Source organism: Mus musculus, chromosome 2 (assembly GCF_000001635.26).
Source record: "Mus musculus strain C57BL/6J chromosome 2, GRCm38.p6 C57BL/6J".
Taxonomy (NCBI): Eukaryota; Metazoa; Chordata; class Mammalia; order Rodentia; family Muridae; genus Mus; species Mus musculus.
Genome location: NC_000068.7, coordinates 111,856,749 through 111,880,153, shown reverse-complemented (window position 1 = coordinate 111,880,153; position 23,405 = coordinate 111,856,749). Strand labels below are relative to the sequence as shown.

Here is a 23,405-nt window from a genome sequence, read left to right as displayed (position 1 = left end):
TGGCTGAGACTCCTAGCAGTGGATGGTATGGATCCAGAAGTGGCCACTTCCTCTAGCCAGGTAGGACTCCCAGTGGAGGGATAAGGACAGTAACTCACACACAAAACCTTTGAACTAAAATGTGTCCTGCCTACAAGAAGTACAGGGACAAAGACAGAGCAGAGATGGAGGGTATGGCCAACTAATGACTGCCCTATATTGAGACCCACCCCATGGGCAAGAACCAATCACTGATGCTATTAATGATACTCTGTTATACTTGTACACAAGAGCCTAGCTTAACTGTCTTTTGAGAGGCTCCACCCAGCAGCCAATGGAAAGAGATGCAGAGACCCACAGCCAAACATTAGATGGAGCTCAGTCAGTCTTACAGAAGAGTTGAAGGATGGATTGAGGGCCTAAAGAGGACAGGGCCTCCACAGAAAGACCAACAAAGTCATCTAGCCTGGATCCTTGGGGGCTCCCAGAGACTGAACTATAAACCAAAAATGAGCACTGGCTGCACCTAAGGCCCCTGCATGTATGCAGCACATGTAGCATATGAGCAGCTAAATCTTCATGCAGGTCTCCCAACAACTGGATCAGGGGCTGTCCCCGAGTCTCTTGCCTGCCTGCCTTCCTGCCTGCAGACCCAGATTCCTGAAATGGTCATCCTTGTCTGGCCTCAGTGGGAGAGGATGTGTCTAATCTACCAAGTCCTGCATTGACTTTGTGTTCAGGGGTGGGGTCGGGATAGGGCTAACACCCAGAAGGGGGATCCCCTTTCACAAAGGAGAAGGGGAGAGTGGAATAGGGTAGAATGGGGCTGACATTGGGAAGCTAAGTGAATAAATAAATCTAGAGCTCTCAGGAACTAAACCACCAACCAAAGAGAACACATGGAGGCACACATGGCTCCAGCTCCATATGTAATCGAGCATTACTTTATTTGGCATCAATGGGAGGGGAGGCCCTTGGTCTTCTGAAGGTTCAATGCCCCATTGAAGCAATGGAATGCTAGGGTGGTGAGGCAGGAGTGGGTAGGTGGGTGGGGGAGCACCCTCATAGAGGCAAGGGAAAAGGGGATGGGATAGGGAGTTTGCAGAGGGAAAACCAGGAGGGGGGGATAACATTTGAAATGTAAATAAATAAAATAACCAATTAAAAAAAGAGAAAGAAAAGGAAAGAAAGGAAGAAAGGAAGAGGGAGACAGAGGAAGTAGGGGGAGGACAGGGAGGGAGTAAAGAAAGAAAGGAAAAAAGAAAGAAAGAAAGAAAGGAAAAAAGGAAGGAAGGAAGGAAAGAAAAGAAAGAAACAGAAAGAAAAGCAAGCAAAGGGCAGAGAGAATTCCAGCATGGAGCTGTTAAGGGGGAGGTGGGCATGAACTCATACCTCTAGCTAAGAGCTGTTGGCAATTGATCACTGCTGGAAGGGGAAGAGTTAGTTTTCTTTAAGAGTGTGACTTTGATGACACTGCAGTGTCACACATGAAGCTGTATGGGCAGCATCAACTCTACTGGAGTTACAAAAGGACAAGAGTGCACAAGGTTGTCTAAGTACGAAGTTGGAGGTGGATCTGGGAGGAGCAGGGGAGGGGATAAGTATAATTACAACACACTTTACAAAGTTCTCAAAAAACTAATAAAGATTAAAAAAATAAATATTAATTCTTGATCCTGTACAGTTACGCACCGATGCATTGCTGGTGGAAGGGATAAACTAGCCCAGACTCCATGGAAGTTTTTTTTTTTTTTTTCCAGAAAAAAACAAAACAAAAATACTTTAAGACTGAGACAGACAGACCCACCCTTGTGTATTCACCTGGAAGACTTTGAGATAGCACATCACAAAGATACTTCTACATCAGTGTTTTTGCAGCACTGTTCACAATAGCTAGGTCGTAGAACAAACCTAGGTATTAGACAAAAGAGGAATGGATAAGAAAAAGGTGATATATGTACACAATGAAAAATTTTCAGCCATATAAAAGGAACAAAGTTATGTCATTGGCAGGAAAATGAATATAACTGTAGATAGTTATATGAAGTGAATCAATCCATTAAAAAAATACCCATTTTCTAACATTTGTGGTTCCTAGATTTTATATGGATTCTTAAAATCATGTGTGTGTTTATAACGCCAAACTGTCTAGGGGGAACAAAGGGAAATAGTGGGACAGGAAGAAATAAGGATAAGAGAAAGTGGGGAGTATACAGGTGAATATGCTGAGCATATACTATATACTTGCATGAACAGTTTAAAAATGCAATAATAAAAAGTAAACACAGAGCAACACACACATACAGTGTTGAACACAACATCCTCTGTTCATCACTATGCTGTTAGTTCTTCATAGAATCAATCCTCACTCATCCCTGGCCCAGTTATGCGTCTTTATTAATGCGTTGGTTCCTCCAGGAAGTCTGCCCAGAGCCTCATCAGCAGACCTACATGGTCTTTCTTCTCTGTTTCTCTCCTATATACTGTTCGTGCTTTTAGAAGCACTGTTATCTGGAACATATTAAAATGCTGTGGTTGCATGTATGTGCTGTGGGGCTTCATTTGACTTGAAGAACACAGAGAGTCAGTAATCTCCACATGCAGGTATTTACTTTCAAAGAACTTAAATCTAGTGGACATTAATAAAGTAACTTCCAGTGTAATTTTGGAGATTATAGAATAGCTTACTTTTGTAGTTCAAAAGAAATAAAAAATTTGGACCATTCTGGATTATGTGTTCTATATAGTGAGATTCACATGATCTTGACTATTTTTACTTTCCTCAGATACTCTGCTTGATTTTAAGTCACCAGTGATCAAGTTCAAGTTACAGATACTATCATCAATGGTGGTGGTCTAAGAACTTGCTGTTTCAGTTTTACTTCCTCCCCGATGACTAATTAGGAGATTTTCATTGGTTACTTTCACCAAACCAATTGGATTTGAGTGATAATTCCCTGGGTCATATGAACAAAATTGGCAAATCTAGGCTTTCTAGCAGCACCTGGTCATTAATCGCCACACTAATTAATGTCCTCTTTTATTTGATCAGCTTTTTCTATAATAGCAGTTGTTTAGGCCAAAACTCAGTTATTGGGGAATTCTCTGACTGGAGGATGCTGCCTTTTGGAAATAGGTATGTGAAAGATGGAAGGAACATGACTATAGAACAAACTGTAGAACTCTCTCAATTCAATTCCAAAAAGGCAGCCTAGTGGCAGAATCTCATCTGTAGATATAAAGGTATTTATTTATTTATTTATTTATTTATTTATTTTTATTTATTTATTTTTATTACGTATTTTCCTCAATTACATTTCCAATGAAAACACATTAGTTAGATTATAATGTAGAGAAGATGAAACAGATCACAACCAGAAGAAAATAACACATTGTAAATTGTGGAGAAAAGCAGAGACAGCAAACACTGACTTATACCTTGTTTTTTTTTGTTTTGTTTTGTTTTGTCTTGTTTTAAACCTGTACCTTTAGTTTAAGGAAAAGTTGGTCTTAAGCATAGATGAGGATTTTTTGAAGTTTAAGTATGATAGAGTAAAGGATTTTGCCATTAACTAATTTGAGAATCAAAGTAGCTATATAACCTATGGAAGTTGGAAATCAGGACTACTTGTTTTGATTTGTTTCTATGCTCCCAGACAAATTACCTAGAAATAATTAATATATTATAGTTCCCTGTGGCCTCTTTTTGGGAAATAAAACCCAAATGATAGACAGAAAAATAGAGATAGAATAACTGTAAGAAAGTGATATAATAAAATATTCCCTGCATGTTTAATTTCAGAACCCTATAATTTACACACATATAAAAATGGCTAAAATATTATTAGATGGAAAATATCAAGAATTTTCTATGAATTATGTTTATTGAGTTTTTAGTTGTTTTCAGTTTCCTTCTTAATTTGTGTTATCACACATAAAATACATTTAAATAATATCCAGGGAAAAACCAAACCAGAATCTCAGTGCATAGGGATTGACATTATGAAAAATATGAGTGAATGGGTAACAACTGGAACGCTTAACTCTTGATACAGAGAACCTGAAGATGAAGGAAAAATGGCACAGAACTGAGTAGCAGAATTTCTGACTTGTGCATTTTTTTTATTGGTTGAAAAATAGACGTGTACACAATTTAAACATTTGACCTGATAAATTCATCTAGGAGCAGAGAAATATGCATTATTGAAATGATGGGGCACATGGATGGTCTTAAAAGATTAATATTGCATTCTTACACAGAGTAGTTTTATAAAAGTTAAGTATTTTCTTGGTGTGCACAGGGCCAGAGATTTGATTTCTCAAATTTTATAATAGAAACAACCAATAATGTTTTTCTTTAACTCTGAACTTCAAATGGGTAAGGATCAGTTTTAGTGACAAAGTTCATGTGAATTTACAATGTAGAATAAGTTTTAGAAATGAAATGTTAGAGGGAGGAGGTTTCTAATTTTATGGCCTTTAAGTAAGAGAATAAAGAGAAGGCAAGATTATAGTCGACAGGTGTCCTCGAGGACAAAAATAATTCAAATGTTCTTTTAGAATTAAACCCAAGTTTTGAGGAACAAAAGCAGTTCTGAGATCACTGAGTCTTCCAGGTGCCAATTCTTGTCTTTAAGATTCAGAAGACACAAGTCCTGTGCATCTCAATGTCTTTTGGTCAGTTCTTTGCCTCATTTCCTTCCTTTTTAGATTAACTGTGTCAATTTTAAACACCATTTGGCGGAGGGTGGGGCAGGTGGGGGTGGCGGTGGGGTGGGAGGGTTCTTTAATTCTTTCTTGGTTCTAGTGTACCCATCTTCATCTTTATAATTATGGCTATCTTAGGCCCCATATTGTTTCCTAACATGAAACTTTCTCTTGCCCAAACATTTGCTGCTCTTTCCAGAAAGTACCCAGAAAAGAGAATTTATACATACCCACAAAAGGTATTTTTATTTTTTTGCTTTCTGAAACCTTGGAGCCATTACTATATTGTTTTGGATGAATAGAAAAGTTGTTTGAAATGAGAGTTTTTATGTTTAAAAAGACAACCTTATTTTTTCTGTTATTGTGCTTTTGTTTTATAGTTTTGATTTTTTTTCAGTTGACAAATTTGTCCTTTGTTATAGATAGCCTGTGTGGTTCTATTTAGCCTTGGGATTTTGCAGTATTCTGATAGAGGGCCTTTATAATGGCCTAAAACAGCTTAAAAGATCTTTGTTGCTGTTGCCTCTTAGACCTCGTCTACATGACCCTTATTTCCTGCACATTTACTCTCTCTAACCTCCTTATGGTTCTTTGGACATTGTAAATAAGTTCATACCTTAGAGTTCTTGCACTTACTGTTGTATCTCCATCAAATATATTAGTGATTTCTTCACCATTCATTCATGTTCTCATGTTCCTTTTCATTTGAATGATGAGCAAGAACTATCTCATGAGTCCCATTTTAGAATCACATTCCTAATACTGCCCCCATTGCCCCTTGCTTAAGTTTCCTACAGAGTAAAACCAGCATTTGAAATCTGGTCTTTTAAGTGGCCACTTTTAATTGTATATTTATATCTGTGAAAATATTAAGCTAGGAGATCAAATACTTTAAAAGTACATTTTGCTTTTGTCTCTACTTACCAGCGTATAAGTATATTTCTTTGTACACAATGAGTGAAATGAATTCATAGATATGAACTCTTTTAACTAAATCATTGATTAACTAAAAAAAAAAATCTTTCTTTTTAAATCAACCATCACGGTTAGGAAGGTGTACCAGATATAGACTGTATGGGTGGTCATGAGGAGGGTGTGACAGGTGAAGTGCTATTTGACTTGAATATAAAAGAAAGAACGAGACCTCTGAAATTACGATACAGAGAATGATGATTCCTTGCTTGAGCAACAAAATCAGAGCATCTTCTGTGCAGTAGCCATTGTCTACCCTGCGCATGTGGTCGAAGAGACCAATGGTTCTGACTTTAGTGGGAGGGAGTTCACATCAAACGCACTAACTCAGCACAACATCAAGTGCTCTTGCTTTTGTGTTTGATTAGGTGTGACATGTATGCCGGTTGACTGGACGTCTTACAGTTGCTTGTGATAGAGATCTGCAGCAACTCTTTATTTCCAACAATGCTTTGTCATTTGTAACACAAACATTTGTGGCCAACAGAATACCATTCACATTTTGTAAAATGCTCAGGTAATGATAATGTTTGCCTTCTACAGTTAATTTACCTTTTCATAGTGAGTAGGAATACACTATTAACGTGAATATTCTCATTTTTCCATTTAGGTAACATTAAAGCCAACCTCTGATTTGGGCCAATGATCAGAGCAAACTATTCTGCAGTGTCTGAATTTGTGCTGTTGGGGCTCTCAAATTCCTGGGAGATCCAGGTTTTTATTTTTTTCTTTACTTGTCTGTTCTATGTATCCAGTTTGACAGGAAACTTCATCATAGTTGTTACAGTCACTTCTGATCCCTACTTGCATTCACCCATGTACTTTCTACTGGCTAATCTCTCTGTTATTGATCTTATATTTTGTTCCATTGCAGCACCCAAAATGATTTGTGATCTTTTCAGAAAGCAGAAAGTCATTTCCTTTGGAGGCTGTATCAGTCAGATCTTTTTTAGTCATGCTGTTGGGGGCACTGAGATGGTACTGCTCATAGCCATGGCCTTTGACAGGTATGTGGCCATATGCAAACCGTTACGCTATCTGACCATCATGAGCCCACGGATGTGCCTGCTAATATTAGTTGCTGCTTGGATCATTGGTCTCATCCATTCATCAGCCCAATTGGCTTTTGTTATAAACTTGCCATTCTGTGGCCCTAACATACTAGACAGCTTTTATTGTGACATACCACGACTTGTCAAGCTTGCATGCACAGATACTTATAAACTGGAGCTCATGATTACTGCCAATAGTGGGTTCATTTCCTTGATTGCATTCTTTTTACTCATCATCTCCTATGTCTTTCTTCTCACCACTGTCCAGAAGCAGTCCTCAGGATGTTCATCCAAGGCCCTTTCTACTCTGTTGGCTCATATTACAGTTGTAGTTTTGTTTTTTGGCCCATTGATTTTTTTCTATGTGTGCCCTTCTCCTTCAACACATGTAGATAAATTTCTAGCTATATTTGATGCAGTTTTGACTCCCTTTCTAAATCCAATTATCTATACATTGAGGAACAGAGATATGAAGATAGCCATCAGGAAAGTGTTTTGTCAATGCCTGGCTTTTAGAAAATCAATGTAGATGGCTTGGTTGAGATATAACATTCACAAGTGAGTACTGGAAGTTCATAACAGCCAACCCACTTAAAAGATTTTGTGTTAGAGACCCTTTGAGCACATTCAGGCAATCACCTCCTGTTAGGTGAGTCTATTTTGTTTCTATGAAATAGTGAGTAATGTTTCTACAAAGAAAAAGAAGGTATTTCTATATAACAGATAGGAATCAAATATTTTATTAACCTTTTAATCCTTAAATAACTGTGCCAATAATTACTTTTACATGTGTTTATAACAAAGATACTTTTGGTTCTAACAATAACTGTACCAGTTTCAAGCTGTTCTGCTATCAGTATGATCCTTTAATGTAAAGATATTTATTAATTTTAAAAATAGGACAGGTAGACAATTTGGTAGTAAAGATAAACTGCTGAAAAAACTAAAACTATTCATATATTAATTATTTATTTTAAAATTTATTTTTAAATGAATAACCCAACCTTTCACATGTCCATCCTCTCTCTTAAATTTATGCTCTTTTTTCTATATTACTGTTATACTTATATAAATAAATAAATATGTAGTTATAATCTCCTGAGTCTGTGTAGTATTTGTATGTGATTTTTAGGGTGACCACTTGCTGTTGGATAACTAGTTTGGTCCTCATTCTTTTTAAAAAATTTTTATTGGTTATTTTATTTATTTATTTATGTTTCAAATGTTATTCCCCTCCACATACCTCCTATCTCTCCCCTTCCCCCTTCGTCTATGAGGATGCTCCCCCACCTGCCCATCCACTCATGCCTCAGTGCCCTAGCATTCTCCTTCCTGGGTCATTGATCCTCCACAGGACCAAGGGGTTTCCCTCCCAGTGATATCCTATAAGGCAGTCTACTGCTACATATCTAGCTGGAGCCATGGGTCCCCCCCAAGTGTACTCTTTGGTTGGTCGTTTAGTCCCTGGGAGGTTTGGAGAGTCTGATTGGTTGATAATGTTATTCTTCCTATGGGGTTGTAAACCCCTTCAGCTCCTTCAGTCATTACACTAACTTCTCCATTTCAGTCCCCACCCTCAGTCAGATGTTTGGCTGTGTACATCCACATCTGGAAGACTGATCCTTCTTCAGCAATCAATAATTGTGTATAGCTCTGTACTTAGGGATGAAGTCTTGTGAGATCTCTCCACCCATGTGGGCATTGTCATTCTTTAGGTCTTGTTTAGGCAATCATATGGTGGGTGGAGTTTATGAATCCAGTTTCTCTGCCAAACATAGGAAACATATATCAATGGACTCCCTGCTCCCTTCTTTCTTGCAATCATTCTGACACCAGCTTTTTGATGTTCCTCAGCCTTAGAGGTAGGAGTTGTGTTGTAGATATCTCAACTAAGAATGGGCACCCCATGTTTTTTTGTTCTTTTGTTTGTTTTGTTTTCTGCATTCTGGCAAGTTGTGGCTTTCAAAAATGTGTTTCAAAGATGCCAAAAGAAGGGTTTTTGTTTGTTTGTTTGTTTTCCATGAGGGGTAAGGGTACATTTACCTGTGGCTGTAAGGATACATTTAAGAATGCAACTACAGATTATTCTGGTTTGGAAATGGGGAGTAGTAGGTTCGCCTCTATGGTCCATGAGCTAATTAGTGATGGGTAGTTGGCTAGGTTTACAGTAGCAGCCATGTGTTCCCACCTATTGAGTAGGAGTTAACTCCAATTAGTTAGCTGTTGGTTTCCATTGATATTTAAGTACCACAGTTGCACCTATGAGGATACCTTGCTTTGCTGGTTTTTATGTGAATCATAGATGTCACAGCATAGATTGAACTATTTGTTACTTTTCCCTTTGGCAGCCTTCATAGCACCTCCTGGCACACACACATACACACACACACGGTAATTTTAGATTTTTTTTCTAGTTTTTACAAACACCGTTAGTGTTACTTATTCCTTTTCCTTCTGCCATCTCTAGTTAAAGAATACTGTTAGCCTACTATTACCCTTTCTTGTTGTCATACACAATGCTTTATTTATTACTTCTTGAATCCCACATTAATTTCCCCTCATGAGTCCCACCATGTGTTTTCTTTGACTGGTGGTTTAGTTTCAGGGTTCTCTGGGGGTACTCATTAGTTCATATCATTGATCATCCTATAGGGCTGCAAACCCCCTTCAGCTCCTTGGGTACTTTCTCTAGTTCCTTCATTGGGAACCCTGTGCTCAGTCCAATAGATGGCTATGAGCATCCACTTCTGTATTTGCCAGGCACTGGCAGAGCCTCTCAGGAGATAGCTATATCAGGCTCCTGTCAGCAAAATCTTGTTGGCATATGCAATAGTGTTTGGGATTGTTGGCATTTTATAGGATGGATCCCCAGGTGTGGCAGTCTCTGGATGGTCATTCCTTCAGTCTCTGCTTCACACTTTGTCTCTGTAACTCCTTCCATGAATATATTGTTCCCTCTTCTAAGACTGACTGAAGTATCCACATTTTGGTCTTTTTTATTCTTGAGTTTTATGTGTTTTGCAAATTGTATCTTAGATATTCTGAGTTTCTGGGCTAATATCCACTTATCAGTGAATGCATATCATGTGTGTTCTTTGGGATTGGGTTACTTCACTCAGGATGATATCCTTTAGATCCATCCATTTGCCCAAGAATTTCATATATTCATTGTTTTTAGTCACTGCGTAGTACTCCATTGTGTAAATGTACCACATTTTCTGTATCCATTCCTCTGTTGAGGGACATCTGTGTTCTTTCCAGCCTCTGGCTATTATAAATATGGCTTCTATGAACATAGTGGAGGATGTGTCCTTAGTTGAGAAGTCTTAGTTTAGCTCTGTACCCCATTTTTAATAGGGTTATTTGATTTTCTGGAGTCCAACTTCTTGAGTTCTTTATATATATTGGATATTAGTCCCCATCTGACTTAGGATTGGTAAAGATTCTTTCCCAATCTGTTGGTGGCCTTTTTGTCTTATTGACAGTGTCTTCTGCCTTACAGAAGTTTTGCAATTTTATGAGGTCCCATTTGTCAATTCTTGATCTTACAGCATAAGCCATTGCTGTTCTGTTCAGAAATTTTTTCCCTGTGCCCATATCTTTGAGTAATAGTCTGAGATATTCAGGTGTTTGCATGTTACTCCGTTAGCTAATGACTCAACTAGACATAACCCATTCTTGACACTGGATATTTTACTTTGTGTAGGTAGAAATCATGTTAGGGGATTGCCACCCCCCCATTATTTGATAAATCCATTAAAAATTTTCATATATGTATATATATATTTTAAAAGTGTCTCCATTTGGAGTTGAGTTTCATGCAGGGTGGGTGATAAATATGGATCAATTTGCATTCTTGGACATAATCCTACCCAGTTTGACCAGCACTGTTTCTTGAATATACTGTCTTTGTTGTTGTTGTTGTGTTTTTGTTTCTAGTGTGTAGTTCTAGTTTTCTAATAAAAAAATCAAATGTTCACTTTTAAGTTAGTACATACCATGTGAGTATTTTTGCCCCCATGTTCATAAGTGAGATTGGTTTGCAAATCTCTGTTTGATTCTTCATATGGTTTAGGTATGAGGAGTAATTCTAGCCTCATAAAACAATTTGGAAATGTTCCTTATTATTTTGTTTTGTGGAGTAATTTGAAGAATATTGGCATTAACTCTTCTTGAAAGTCTGGAAGAATTATATGCTAAATCCATCTGGCCCTGGGCTTATTTTGGTTGGGAGATTTTAAATCATTGTTTCTATTTCACTGTGTTACACTTCTGTTTAAATTGCTTATCTGATCTTGATTTATTTCCATTACATTGTATATATAAATAAATTTATTCATTTCTTTTAAGTTTTACAATTAATAGAGTACAGATGTCCTTATCCCCAACCGAGTTACAAATATGCAATCTGCCATGCCTGCAAATATGATAGGGCAATGGTGGCATAGAACTTGTGAGAGTAGCTAACCAATGTATGATTTGACCTAAGGAACACTCAATGAGAAAGAACCCATGCCCAATACTGCTTGGGTAACCAAGAATAATAGGCTTGATAGACAAGAGATACAGGGTAAGACCAAATACTACAAATCTAAGAGAATCAATAAAATGATCCCTATGATATGCTGTTATACTCATAGATCAGGGATGTATCTAGTCATCATCAAGAGGCTTCCTTTGGCAGCACAGGGAAACAGATATAGTGACCTACAGGCAAATATTATGCAAAGAAAGAGTGTAAATTAGAGGCTTCCATCAAACCTATTCCCTTAGAGCTCAGAGAATCTTTTGGAAGAGGGGGAAGAGAGACTGTAAGAGGCAGAGGGGATGGAGGACACCAGGAAAAGCAACTCTGAATCAACTAAGCAAGGTGGATATGAGATCACTGGGACTGAAATAGCAAGCACGGGTCTACGTGGGTCTATACCAGGTCCTCTGCACATCTGCTATAGCTATTAACCTAGCATTTTTATGGGACTCTTGACTATAAGAATGAGCGGGTCTCTGACTCTTATGGCTGCTCTTGGGACTCTTTTCCTCCTATAGGTTGCCATGTCTCTCTTTGATAAGAAAGGTTTTGCTCACCTTATCTTTTATTTTGTTATGTTGGTTATTATTTATTAGAAGTCTGTTCTCTACTAATGAGAGATGGAAAGGTGATGTATCCAGAGGAGAGTGTAGGAATAATGTTTTTGTGTATTATGTAAAGGTAATCTTTATGTGATTCAAATGCTGGTTCCTCTGCCCTCATATTTTGTTTTAACCATACAGCACAAGTATTGCAATGCTTATGTCAAGAATCTGTGAGAAGTGTAGAGCAGAGACTGAAGGAATGACCATCCAGAGACTGCCCCACCTGGGGATCCATCCCATATACAATCACCAAACCCAGACCCTATTGTGGATGCCAAGAAGTGCTTGCTGGCAGAAGCCTGTTATAGCTGTCTCCTGAGAGGCTCCACCAGTGTCTGACAAATACAGAAGTGGATGCTTGCAGCCTACCATTGGGCTGAACACATTGTCCCCAATGAAGGAACTAGAGAAAGGCCCCATAGGATGACCAACAATACGAACTAATCAGTACCCCCAAAGCTCCCAAGGACTAAACCACCAACCAAAGAGCATGGTGGGACTCATGACTCCAGCTGCATACGAAGCAGAGGATTGCCTAGTCAGTTATCAATGGGAGGAGAGGCCCTTGGTACTTGAAGGCTCTATGTTCCAGTGTAGGGGAATGGCAGGGCCAAGAAGCAGGAGTGGGTGGGTTGGTGAGCAGGGAGAGCGGGGAGGACATAGGGGGTTTTCAGAGGGGAAACCAGGAAAGGGGATAACGTTTGAAATGTAAATTAAGAAAATATCTAATAAAAACATAAAAAAAACTCCTTTGAGTTTGCATAAACAATTCTTACTATTTATTCTCTCCTTTGTCAATAAATGCTGATCACCTAATGGTTGGGCAGAAGAGAGAATAGGACAGGTCTTCTAGTAGTCGAGAGAAAGGAGGAGGAATTTCAATTTGAGCCACAATGAATGGATTTGTAAAGAGTCCATAGAAACATAACTGAAGCCCAAAGAGTCAGACCAATATTAAAATGCAGGTATCCTAGGAATTTGACTAGGAGTAGCCAGATTAGCTTAGAGGACTAATAGACCAATATTGCCCAGATGTTACAGTGAAGCTTTAAAATAAATTTTGGTTTCTCAGTGTCATTCTTGGGAATTCGCTAAGATAAAGAAATACAACAACAGCTAGATGAATTCACTGTTCACATGCATATTAAAACCATTCATTTCCAAGGGGAAGGGTTGGGAAGGAACTTGGAAAAGTGGAAGAAGGCAGAATCTATGATCAGGATAGATTGTATAAGAAAAGAATCTATTTTCAGTAACAGAAAAGAGAAAAAAAGTGTCCTCATGATTCTTTAGATTTTCTGTCTCTTGCTGTGCCATGTCTATTATCTCTAACTTTATTATTTATTTGTCTTTCACTAAATTTAGATAAATGTTTATCAATATCATTGATTTTCTTGAACCAACTTATCAATTCATTGAGTCTTTGTAATTTTGTTGTTATTTCTATTTTATTGATTTCTGCCCTGAGTTTGATTATTTCTTGCCATCTACTTTTGTTGGATGCTCTCCCTCCCTCCCTCCCTCCCTCCCTCCCTCCCTCCCTCCCTCCCTCCCTCCCTCCTTCCTTCCTTCCTTCCTTCCTTCCTTCCTTCCTTCCTTTTAGAGTTATTTGATTTGCTGTGAAGGTACTAATATGAAACCTCTCAAATTTGTTCCCCTTTTATTGAAAATAAATTGTTGTCTCAAATACTATATCTCATATAATTTTTCCCCTCCATCTACTTCTTCCAGTTCGTCCCTGCCTCCTCTCCCAGCTGGGTACATTGCCTTTCTGTCTATCATTATAAAAATCACAGGCTTCTAAGAGATAATAACAAAACATAACAAAATAAAATATATAAAATAAAGCAAAACTGTTGCATCAAAGTTGGACATGGCAAACCAACAGAAGGAAAAGGATCCAAGAGTGTTATTAGACGCGTTCTCACGACCGGCCAGGAAGAACACCACAGACCAGAATCTTCTGCGGCAAAGCTTTATTCTTACATCTTCAGGAGCCAGGGTGTAGGAAGCAAGAGAGCAAGAAGCAAGAGCGAGAGAAGCAAGAGAGAGAGAAAAGCAAGAGAGCGAAAAAGCAAGAGAGAGAGAAAACGAAACCCCGTCCCTCTTAAGGAGCATTCTCCTTCGCCTCGGACGTGTCACTCCCTGATTGGCTGCAGCCCATCGGCCGAGTTGACGTCACGGGGAAGGCAGAGCACAAGTAGTCATAAGATACCCTTGGCACATGCGCAGATTATTTGTTTACCACTTAGAACACAGCTGTCAGCGCCATCTTGTAACGGCGAATGTGGGCGCGGCTCCCAACATCTCCCCCTATCCTTTTAATAAGAGCAAATAGGCCACCCATATTAATGAGAGTGGAGATAGAGGTCAAATCCCCAGTGTGTAGGTAAAGGAGCCATGTACAGGATTAGCTCTTAGGCTCACAGGCTTTTACCCAGAGCAACCCTGACCTGTTCCCGTGTCGTTTTGCCTGGGGGAAGGGAACTAGGACACTGAACCTTCATGAAAGATGACATGTCTCCCTAGAATAGGCTCATATATGCCGCAGAGCCTTTCCATTGCAGTGCTTAGCCTTGCAACTCTCTCGGGCTGCTGAAGCACACTCACTCCATCTCGTGCAATGAGTCTAGCCTCGTGAGATGTAAGAGCTGAGTGGCCAGCGACCTATTGCCTAAGCATAGATAACCATATATCAGGGGGAGCTCCATGTTCTAGAGCTGCAAGCGCCTGGGCAATAACCACCTTGTCTCTCCTAGTTTGGGCCTTAAGCTTACAGACCAATCAAAGAAGCAACACTAATCCACAGCAAAGTGTATCTCCAAATAATATTAATCCCACCCATTTTTTAAAGAAAGAAAATGTTGAGGAGATCCAATTGGGTAATCCTTTGGTCAGGGACAGGTCCAAGCGCGTGGAGTTGACCTGAAGTCTCAATTCCCGAAGGATCTGTTCAAATTCAGCCATCTAATTCTGTAACATATACTGAAAAAGACTTTTTGACAAATTAGCTGCCCTAGTAAATTTAACATACTGAATGGAAATAACACACAATTTCGGAAACTTTTGTTTACATCCCAGCTGAGTTATTTGTCATAATACATCTAGTTGTATCTGGACAAGATCTATGAGTTGATTAACCAGCATGAGACCTCTCTGTATCTTGACATTAGCTGAGGCCTGTTTATCTATGACTGTAGTCACTGAGGCTGACAAAGTGTTAATGGTGTCAGTCGTCTGGACCTGTCCAGACAGAGCCAAGGCTGTCTGAATTAAGGCCAAACCCAGTTCCTAGTTAGTGGTAAAAAAGCAGGAGAATACTTGAGCATTATACATCACCATCATTGGGAGTGGAAATGTCGACATTATCCCCCAACGCTGCTCTCTCTTTATTATTGACGCCCTGGACATCACCAAGACGAGGGACATTAGTATTCCCTTGGTCAGTCTGGATTTTTCGGGTGAGTCTTTCTGGTACCCAAAATGGGTTGTCTTCATTCTGTGGGAAAACACAGATAGCTCCCCTGGATCTTATCAAAATAGGATCTGGGCCATACCATTTATTATCAAGGACATTTTTCCATTTAACCATCTCATTGGGCCTATCTGGCTCTGAACAATGACGTTCAGCCGCAGTATGGCCATGAGCATCAATATTTAAAAAATTGAGTGTAAAGAGTGCCAAAGACACAGACACTCTTGGTGCTCGGGGTACAGTCTCCTCAAAATTTCCCCTCTTCTGTTTTATAAGATAGGTTTTGAGGGTGCGATGCGCACGCTCAACAATACCCTGTCCTTGAGGGTTGTATGGAAGTCCAGTCAGGTGGGTCACGTCCATCTGACGGCAGAACTGTTGGAATTTTTGAGACGTATAAGCTGGTCCATTATCAGTCTTAAGGAGTCTGGGTTTCCCCCAAGCACTCCATGCCTCAAGGCAATGTTGAATCACATGTGAGGCTTTTTCTCCGGTTAACGGAGAAGCAAACATGATGCCAGAACATGTGTCAATGGACACATGGAGATATTGAAGTTTTCCAAAGGAAGAAACATGTGTAACATCCATTTGCCAGACCTGTAGAGGTCGAATACCGCGTGGGTTAATTCCCACATGAGGAACTGGCAAGAACTCACAGCAGCTTTGACATTGAGTAACAATGTCACGGGCTTCTTTTCTTGTCAAGGAGAAACGACTGCGTAATGTTTCAGCCGTCACATGAAAATTGTTATGAAAATTTCTTGCAGCCTCTACCGGGGATGATAGGGCAGCAGCCACCACTTTAGTGGCCTTATCTGCCAAATCATTTTTCAGAGCCATGGGGCCAGGTAGGCCTGAATGGGCTCTAACATGAGTAATATAAACAGGAGATCTTCTAGATAACAAAACTAATTGTATCTGCTGAAAAATATTGGCAACTCTACTGGAAGGCTTAATCACTCCAGCCACTTCTAAAAGATTTACTGCATTAACCACATAACAGGAATCTGACACAATATTAAGGGGTTCTAAAAAGGTTTTTAAAACTTCTAAGACCACTAAACATTCTACCACTTGAGGTGAATTTTCATTATATTGTTTGGATACTACTTTACCATTAGCCACATAGGCACCTATGCCAGTTTTTGATCCATCAGTATATACCACAATCCCATTTTTAAGTGGGTTTCTTACTGTTATTTGTGGAAACACAACAGATTGATTTTGGGCAAACTGTAAGATTGGATGTTTTGGATAATGGTTATCTATTTTTCCTGAAAAGGAGGTAACTAAAACTGCCCAATCATTAGATGCGGCTGCCAAGGTTTGAACCTGTGCAGCGGTATAAGGTACAATTAAAAGATATGGACTTTGCCCAAAGTGGGTGATTGCTGCTTTTAGGCCTTTAAGGGCAAGCTGTGCAATTGCATCAGGATACCAATCTATTATTTTAGCTGGGGATACGTTTGGATGGATCCACAACAATGGCCCATTCTGCCACAAAACTGCAGTTGGCAATTGTGCTGTCTTAAAGACACACAAACTGAAAGGCTGCGAATCCTCAATACGTTGTAATTGTGCATTCTGTAAGGCATTTTCCACTTTTTGTAAGGCCTGGTTAGCAGCTAGAGTAAGAGTCCTAGGGGAGGAGATATGAGGATCTCCTTCTAAAATACTAAACAAAGGCCTTAACTCAGCGGAAGGAATCTTTAAAAAAGGTCTAAGCCAATTAATATCTCCCAACAGCTTTTGAAAATCATTTAAGGTATGGAGGTGATCTCTTCTTATCTCTACCTTTTGGGGCACAATCTTATCTGGGGACACCACAGAGCCCAAGAATTGTCCTGTATCAGAAATTTGGACCTTTTCTGTGGCTATCTGTAAACCCCACTGACTTAAAGTTTTAAGTAGAAAAGGATATGCCTTTTGTAGCATGGTAAGGTCTTTATGGCACAGGAGGATGTCATCCATGTAAAGGAGCAAAATTAAAGAGGGGAATTGTTCCCTCACTGGCAAAAGAGCTTCTTGCATATAAAGCTGGCACATTGTAGGACTATTGGACATCCCCTGTGGTAAGACCTTCCATTGATACCTCTTATCAGGTTTAGCAGAATAAGCTCTCTGACCCGTTAACAAGTCAAAAGTCCAATCTCTCTGCTCTGGAGTTAAAGCAGCAGCGTTTGCTCGGTCCTGCGCCTGTGCAGCCTCTCGCCACAGAGATCTCCATTCCAAATATTTGCCCATATTAGGGAGAGCGGCTTTTGCAATCATTTGCCAGTCGGCAGGAGTTAGTGCCATGCCGGCAAGCCTGTCTAACTGCACCAAGGTAAAATTAGCATTGATTCCATATTTACGGACCGACTCGGCAAGTTCTTTAATCTGCACATATTCTACCGGAGCGTGGACACGCCCACCCTCGGCTCCTTCAAAGACTGGAAATGTCTGTTCTATTTTCCTTTGTTTCTCTCTGGGAATGAATGAGTCTGCGCACTGCCTCTCTGTGCACTGCCTCTCTGCGCATTGTTGACGCACTACGCAGGGCGGGGACTCCGCATAGGGCGGACTTTGAAGCCGACTGCCCTGAGGCCAATCAGCAAACTGGCCTTCGCCAGCCGCTTTTGGCTTTTTCCTTAAATGACTAGTTAGCACTTTACTTGGCGGCTGGTATCCTTTTCTTTCATAATGAGCCGCTTTTTTCTCCCAGTCTGTTTCTTCAGAGCACAGGCTCCTTCTCCTAGAGACCTCCGCTAATTGATCTTTTTTCTTTTCTTTTTTCTTTTCCTTCCTTTTAATCTCTCCCCAGGTATTCCTACCTGACCTTAACTTTTCCTCGGGTTCAAGACCCTTGGAAAGGCCTGTATACTTATTTTGTGTACCATATTTTCTCTTTGTTCCTACTCTCTCTCCCCGCTTTACTTCTGATAGCTTGTCCTGAATTTCATCTAGAATCCTCCCTATCTTAACCACTTGATAACATGTGAAAAGGAACAAAAGGGCTCCTAACACCAGAAAAAATTCAAGGCCAAACATATTCCACTTTACTTCTGATAGACTGTCTTGAATTTCGTTAGAAAGTTCAAGGCCAGGCTTACCTCGTAAAGCTGTACTCACTGGTACTCTCGTTCCCCAGCTGAAAAGTTCTGAATTCATACAGTTGAATCCTTCTTAACAGTCTGCTTTACGGGAACCTTTATCACCGTCGTTCCCCAGCTGATGAGTTTTGAATTCGGCAGTTGAATCCTTCTCAACAGTCTGTTTTATGGGAACACTTTATCACCGTCGTTCCCCAGCTGATGAGTTCTGAATTCGGCAGTTGAATCCTTCTCAACAGTCTGTGTTACGGGAACCTTTATAAACGTGATCCGCAGTTCTGGTTCCGGAATGAGGGATCCTCCTTGCGCCAGTCCCGAGTTTTTTTTCTCGTCCCGGAATTCGGCACCAATTGTTATTAGACGCGTTCTCACGACCGGCCAGGAAGAACACCACAGACCAGAATCTTCTGCGGCAAAGCTTTATTCTTACATCTTCAGGAGCCAGGGTGCAGGAAGCAAGAGAGCAAGAAGCAAGAGCGAGAGAAGCAAGAGAGAGAGAAAAGCAAGAGAGCGAAAAAGCAAGAGAGAGAGAAAACGAAACCCCGTCCCTCTTAAGGAGCATTCTCCTTCGCCTCGGACGTGTCACTCCCTGATTGGCTGCAGCCCATCGGCCGAGTTGACGTCACGGGGAAGGCAGAGCACAAGTAGTCATAAGATACCCTTGGCACATGCGCAGATTATTTGTTTACCACTTAGAACACAGCTGTCAGCGCCATCTTGTAACGGCGAATGTGGGCGCGGCTCCCAACACAAGAGGAGGGTAAAATCAGAGACTCATTTGTCCACACTCACAGGAGACCTGTGATCCTTCCCTCTACCCCACCTCCACTGCCCTACCTCCTTATTCTTTCCAAGGTTTAAAAACTTTTACGGTTCTTTGTGAATTTCATTCCATGTGCTTCAGTCCCACTCATTTCCCCTTCCCCTTATATCTGCCCTCTGCCTTTGGAACTTCCCCCTCAACAGAGAAAAAAATAAAACTTTTGTTTTGGAAGCTGTGTTGTGTTGCAGTGTGCCTCACAGTGGACCATTTGTCCACCCTTTTTTATTTATTTATTTATTTATTTTACTTGTGAATCTTTATTGTTCTGGTACAAGGCCTCTGGCTGTTTTATGCTACTCTATCAGTACTGGAACCTCACTAGGACTCCTTTCATGTATCCTGTTGTTGCCCTAGGTCATGGAGAGCTTAGTTTTGGATTTATAGAACTGCCCTCCTTCATGGACTCCAGGAGTTTGTTCAGGGGGTAGATGTTGGAATGGGGTAATTCAAAGCTCTGTATCTGGGGCTGAGAGGTATCTGAGCTGGTCAGCATACTGGCTTTTCTGCACTTCCAATTTTAGCTTAGTTTGCACTTTCTTTATTCCTTCTATTTCTAGTTTTATGTCTTGAACAATTTTCATTATTTAATTTCACTGTGTTTTCACATACTTTATTAACAGATTTATTCATATTCTTTTTATGGTTCATGGACACATTAATAATAGCTATTTTGAAGCCTTATCTTGCTCTTTAGCTATATTGCATTTCTTAGGGCATACTATAGTAGGGTTGCTGGGTTCTAGTGAAGACATTGTGTTGTGTGTTAATTGTGTTTTTGAAGTGGTGTCTGATCATCTTGGTTTGGAATGATAGGTGTTTATATCTGTTCTTGTCGTTGTTGGGTAGGCATTCCATTCCTTGTTTCTGTTTTTCTTTCTGGATCTTGGGAAAGTGTGGTGGCTGTGGATTGCCATATGATGTGTGCTATTGAGCTATGGTTAAGGCTCACAGAACATCATGGAAGTTAAAGCAGAAAGAATATAAGAACTGAAGGATGGTGAGCAATGTGTTAGACTTGACATAGCTGTTGTACTAACGAACTTACAGAGTCTGTGATTTCCTGCTCCGAATCTACACAAGATCAAACCTGTCACAATTTTAGCCTGGATGGAGGTGGTGCTCACAACTCTCTACCTTTAACCAGGGAACTGTAGGCAGTTGTTAGCTGGTGAGGAAGGAAGAGTTACTCCTTGAGATTGTGAGCATGGATAGTTTGTTCATGATCCAATGCATGGCCTCACACCCTTGTACATATAGGCAACATTAAGTAGATACATTGGTTAATTGAACAAAAGAAAATGACACAATGTTGGGAGAGGAATGGGTTAAAGTGAATGTTGGATGAATTGAAACTGGAAATTGTGGTTGGATATATTTCATTGCATATATGTGTAAAAACTCAAATAATAAAAAAGGAAAATTAGTAACAAATGAAGTAATGTTCTAACTATTTCTGCAAAGCAAAACGTCTCCTCATAAGGGATTTACAAGTCTATTTCTCTCTATTAAGTGCTTCTCTTCTTGGCTACCATGGGAAAAACAAATATTCCTGTGGGATAGTCTCCAGGACATGCTATTTCAGTCTCCCAGAAAATCCCAGATCTCTGCAGCACTATGTGGCCACTTCCTCCTAGAGCTACAGTTAGCTTCCATCTTAACAAATGTAGGGGTATTTGTTGACTACAAGAATCCTGTAGAGGGCCTATGTACTGGCTAGTGTTGTGTCAACTTGACACAGCTGGAGTTATCACAGAGAAAGGAGCTTCAGTTGAGGAAATGCCTCCATGAGATGCAATTGTAAGGCATTTTCTCAATTAGTGATCAAGGGGAAAGGCCCCTTGTGGGTGGGACCATCTCAGGGCTGGTAGTCTGGGTTCTATAAGAAAGCAGGCTGAGCAAGCCAGGTGAGGCAAGCCAGTAAAGAACATCCCTCCATGGTCTCTGCATCAGCTCCTGCTCCCTGACCTGCTTGAGTTCCAGTCCTGACTTCCTTTGGTGATGAACAGCAGCATGGAAGTGTAAGCCGAATAAACCCTTTCCTCCCCAACTTGCTTCTTGGTCATGATGTTTGTGCAGGAATAGAAACCCTGACTAAGACAAATTGGTACCAGCAGAGTGGGGTATTCCTGTGACAACCTGACCATGTTTTGGGGAGGACTGTGGAAGGACTTTGGAACTTTGGGCTTGAAGATCCATCCGTTGTTAAGAGCTCTGTCGGATGTTGTGTAGGAGCTTGGAAGACAACGTTGAGAACACTGCAGAAGATGGAGGTCTGGTTTGTGAAATTTCAGAGGGAAAATTAAAGACTCTTTTCAGGGCCATTGCTGTTTTGATTGTGAAGATTCTGTAGTTCTGGTTAGCTGGGGCTGAAGAATCAGCTGTGATTAACAAGATACCAGAACTACTAAAGCAAAAACTTTGCATTACTGGGACTATTGATGCTGGTTAGCTGGAGCTAAGAAATTAGCGGTGATTAAGAAGAGACCAGCATCATTGAGGTGACATCTTCTGGGAAGTGTTTTCTGAGAGCACAGTGGCTGTGTTCCAGATATAGCCAAAGTTGTACATTGTGCTGTGGCTGGACTTGGTAATGTGTAAGGGTCACCCAGGTGGTACTGGTTTTGAAGGCATGAAGGAGTTGAGCAGAGCAGCTGAGGCTTGGCACTGTGAGAGGCCATGGAAGGCCATTGGTGAAAGTGCAGCCTCAGTTGCAATTGATGGCCCAGGACTGAAGGGGTCATGCAGTGTTTTGGAGATGCCAGTACCATGGGATGACCACCAAGAGCAGCAGCAGCAGTGGAGTACAGGCATCTGGAACCTAGAGGATGATGCGTGTGCTACAAAGGGCCTGGCTGGAGAAGTGACCCAAGCCCTTGGAGGAGCCCAGAAGATCGTGAGTTGGATCCCAGACATTGGACTGTTGGAGATTGACTTTTGCTTTTGATTGTGACTGTGCCCTGATATTTTCCCTCTTGAAGGAAGAAACTGTTTTAGTGGAGCCCACAGTTGAGAGACTTTTAATTGTAAAAAGACTTTGGATTTTAAAAGAAATGGATATTTTAAAGAGATTGAAATTTTAAGAATATGTAAAGACTGTGGGACTTTTAAAGTTATTTAGAATGGGGATGAATAAGATTGTAAGGGTTGAGGCTTACTAGTGATGTTTTTGTGTGTCAAGTTGACAAGGGGTCAATTGTACTGGCTAGTGTTGTGTCAACTTGACACAGCTGGAGTTATCACAGAGAAAGGAGCTTCAGTTGAGGAAATGCCTCCATGAGATGCAATTGTAAGGCATTTTCTCAATTAGTGATCAAGGGGAAAGGCCCCTTGTGGGTGGGACCATCTCAGGGCTGGTAGTCTGGGTTCTATAAGAAAGCAGGCTGAGCAAGCCAGGTGAGGCAAGCCAGTAAAGAACATCCCTCCATGGTCTCTGCATCAGCTCCTGCTCCCTGACCTGCTTGAGTTCCAGTCCTGACTTCCTTTGGTGATGAACAGCAGCATGGAAGTGTAAGCCGAATAAACCCTTTCCTCCCCAACTTGCTTCTTGGTCATGATGTTTGTGCAGGAATAGAAACCCTGACTAAGACAGCCTAGTTGACACTTTGGGAATGATCACATCTTATTCTGTGATGACATTTATTTTTGTTCCTTTAGAACAAAAGGTAGGTGAAGGGGGAATAGTTACAATATCAGAGAATACAAGTTTCTCTGTTTTAAGGATGGAGATATTTTTTTTTTTGTATCTTTAATACAAATTTTCTGTTCAGGTATTCACAGGCAGTTATCTTTTTTGGTCCTTAGAGTTTATATACCATATTGATGAGCAGATCATCTACCTTAAATAGTGTTCTCATTAATTCTTGTCTCCTAAGTCTATGTTCATTAGCTTGAATATATTTATTAATAGTTCTCTGTCATCTTATAGCCTAAGCTCAGGCAACACTATTTAGCTATTTGTCATTTTATTTTGAGTGTTCTAAATAATTTTAGCCTTACTTCAACCTGCATTCTTCTCCATTATCCCAGAGTTTCTCTAACTGGCCTGCTATTTCAGATATGGGTCATTTGCTTGAAATGATTTCTCAAGTTTTATCCTTAAATATTTTGATTGATTAAAGTGTCATTAAATACAACCTTCTCAACATTTTATTATGTGATCGCCTTGCTACAGC

At 40.3% G+C, this 23,405-nt stretch overlaps 1 protein-coding gene across 1 annotated transcript; it reads left to right on the top strand.

The window, feature by feature from the left end:
• The first annotated feature begins 6,300 nt into the window (after nucleotides 1-6,300).
• Olfr1305 (olfactory receptor 1305) lies at nucleotides 6,301-7,239 on the top strand. The gene has a single exon (NM_146401.2). It carries the CDS (start codon nucleotides 6,301-6,303, stop codon nucleotides 7,237-7,239), a length of 939 nt encoding a protein of 312 aa, NP_666513.2.
• Nucleotides 7,240-23,405: the final 16,166 nt, after the last annotated feature.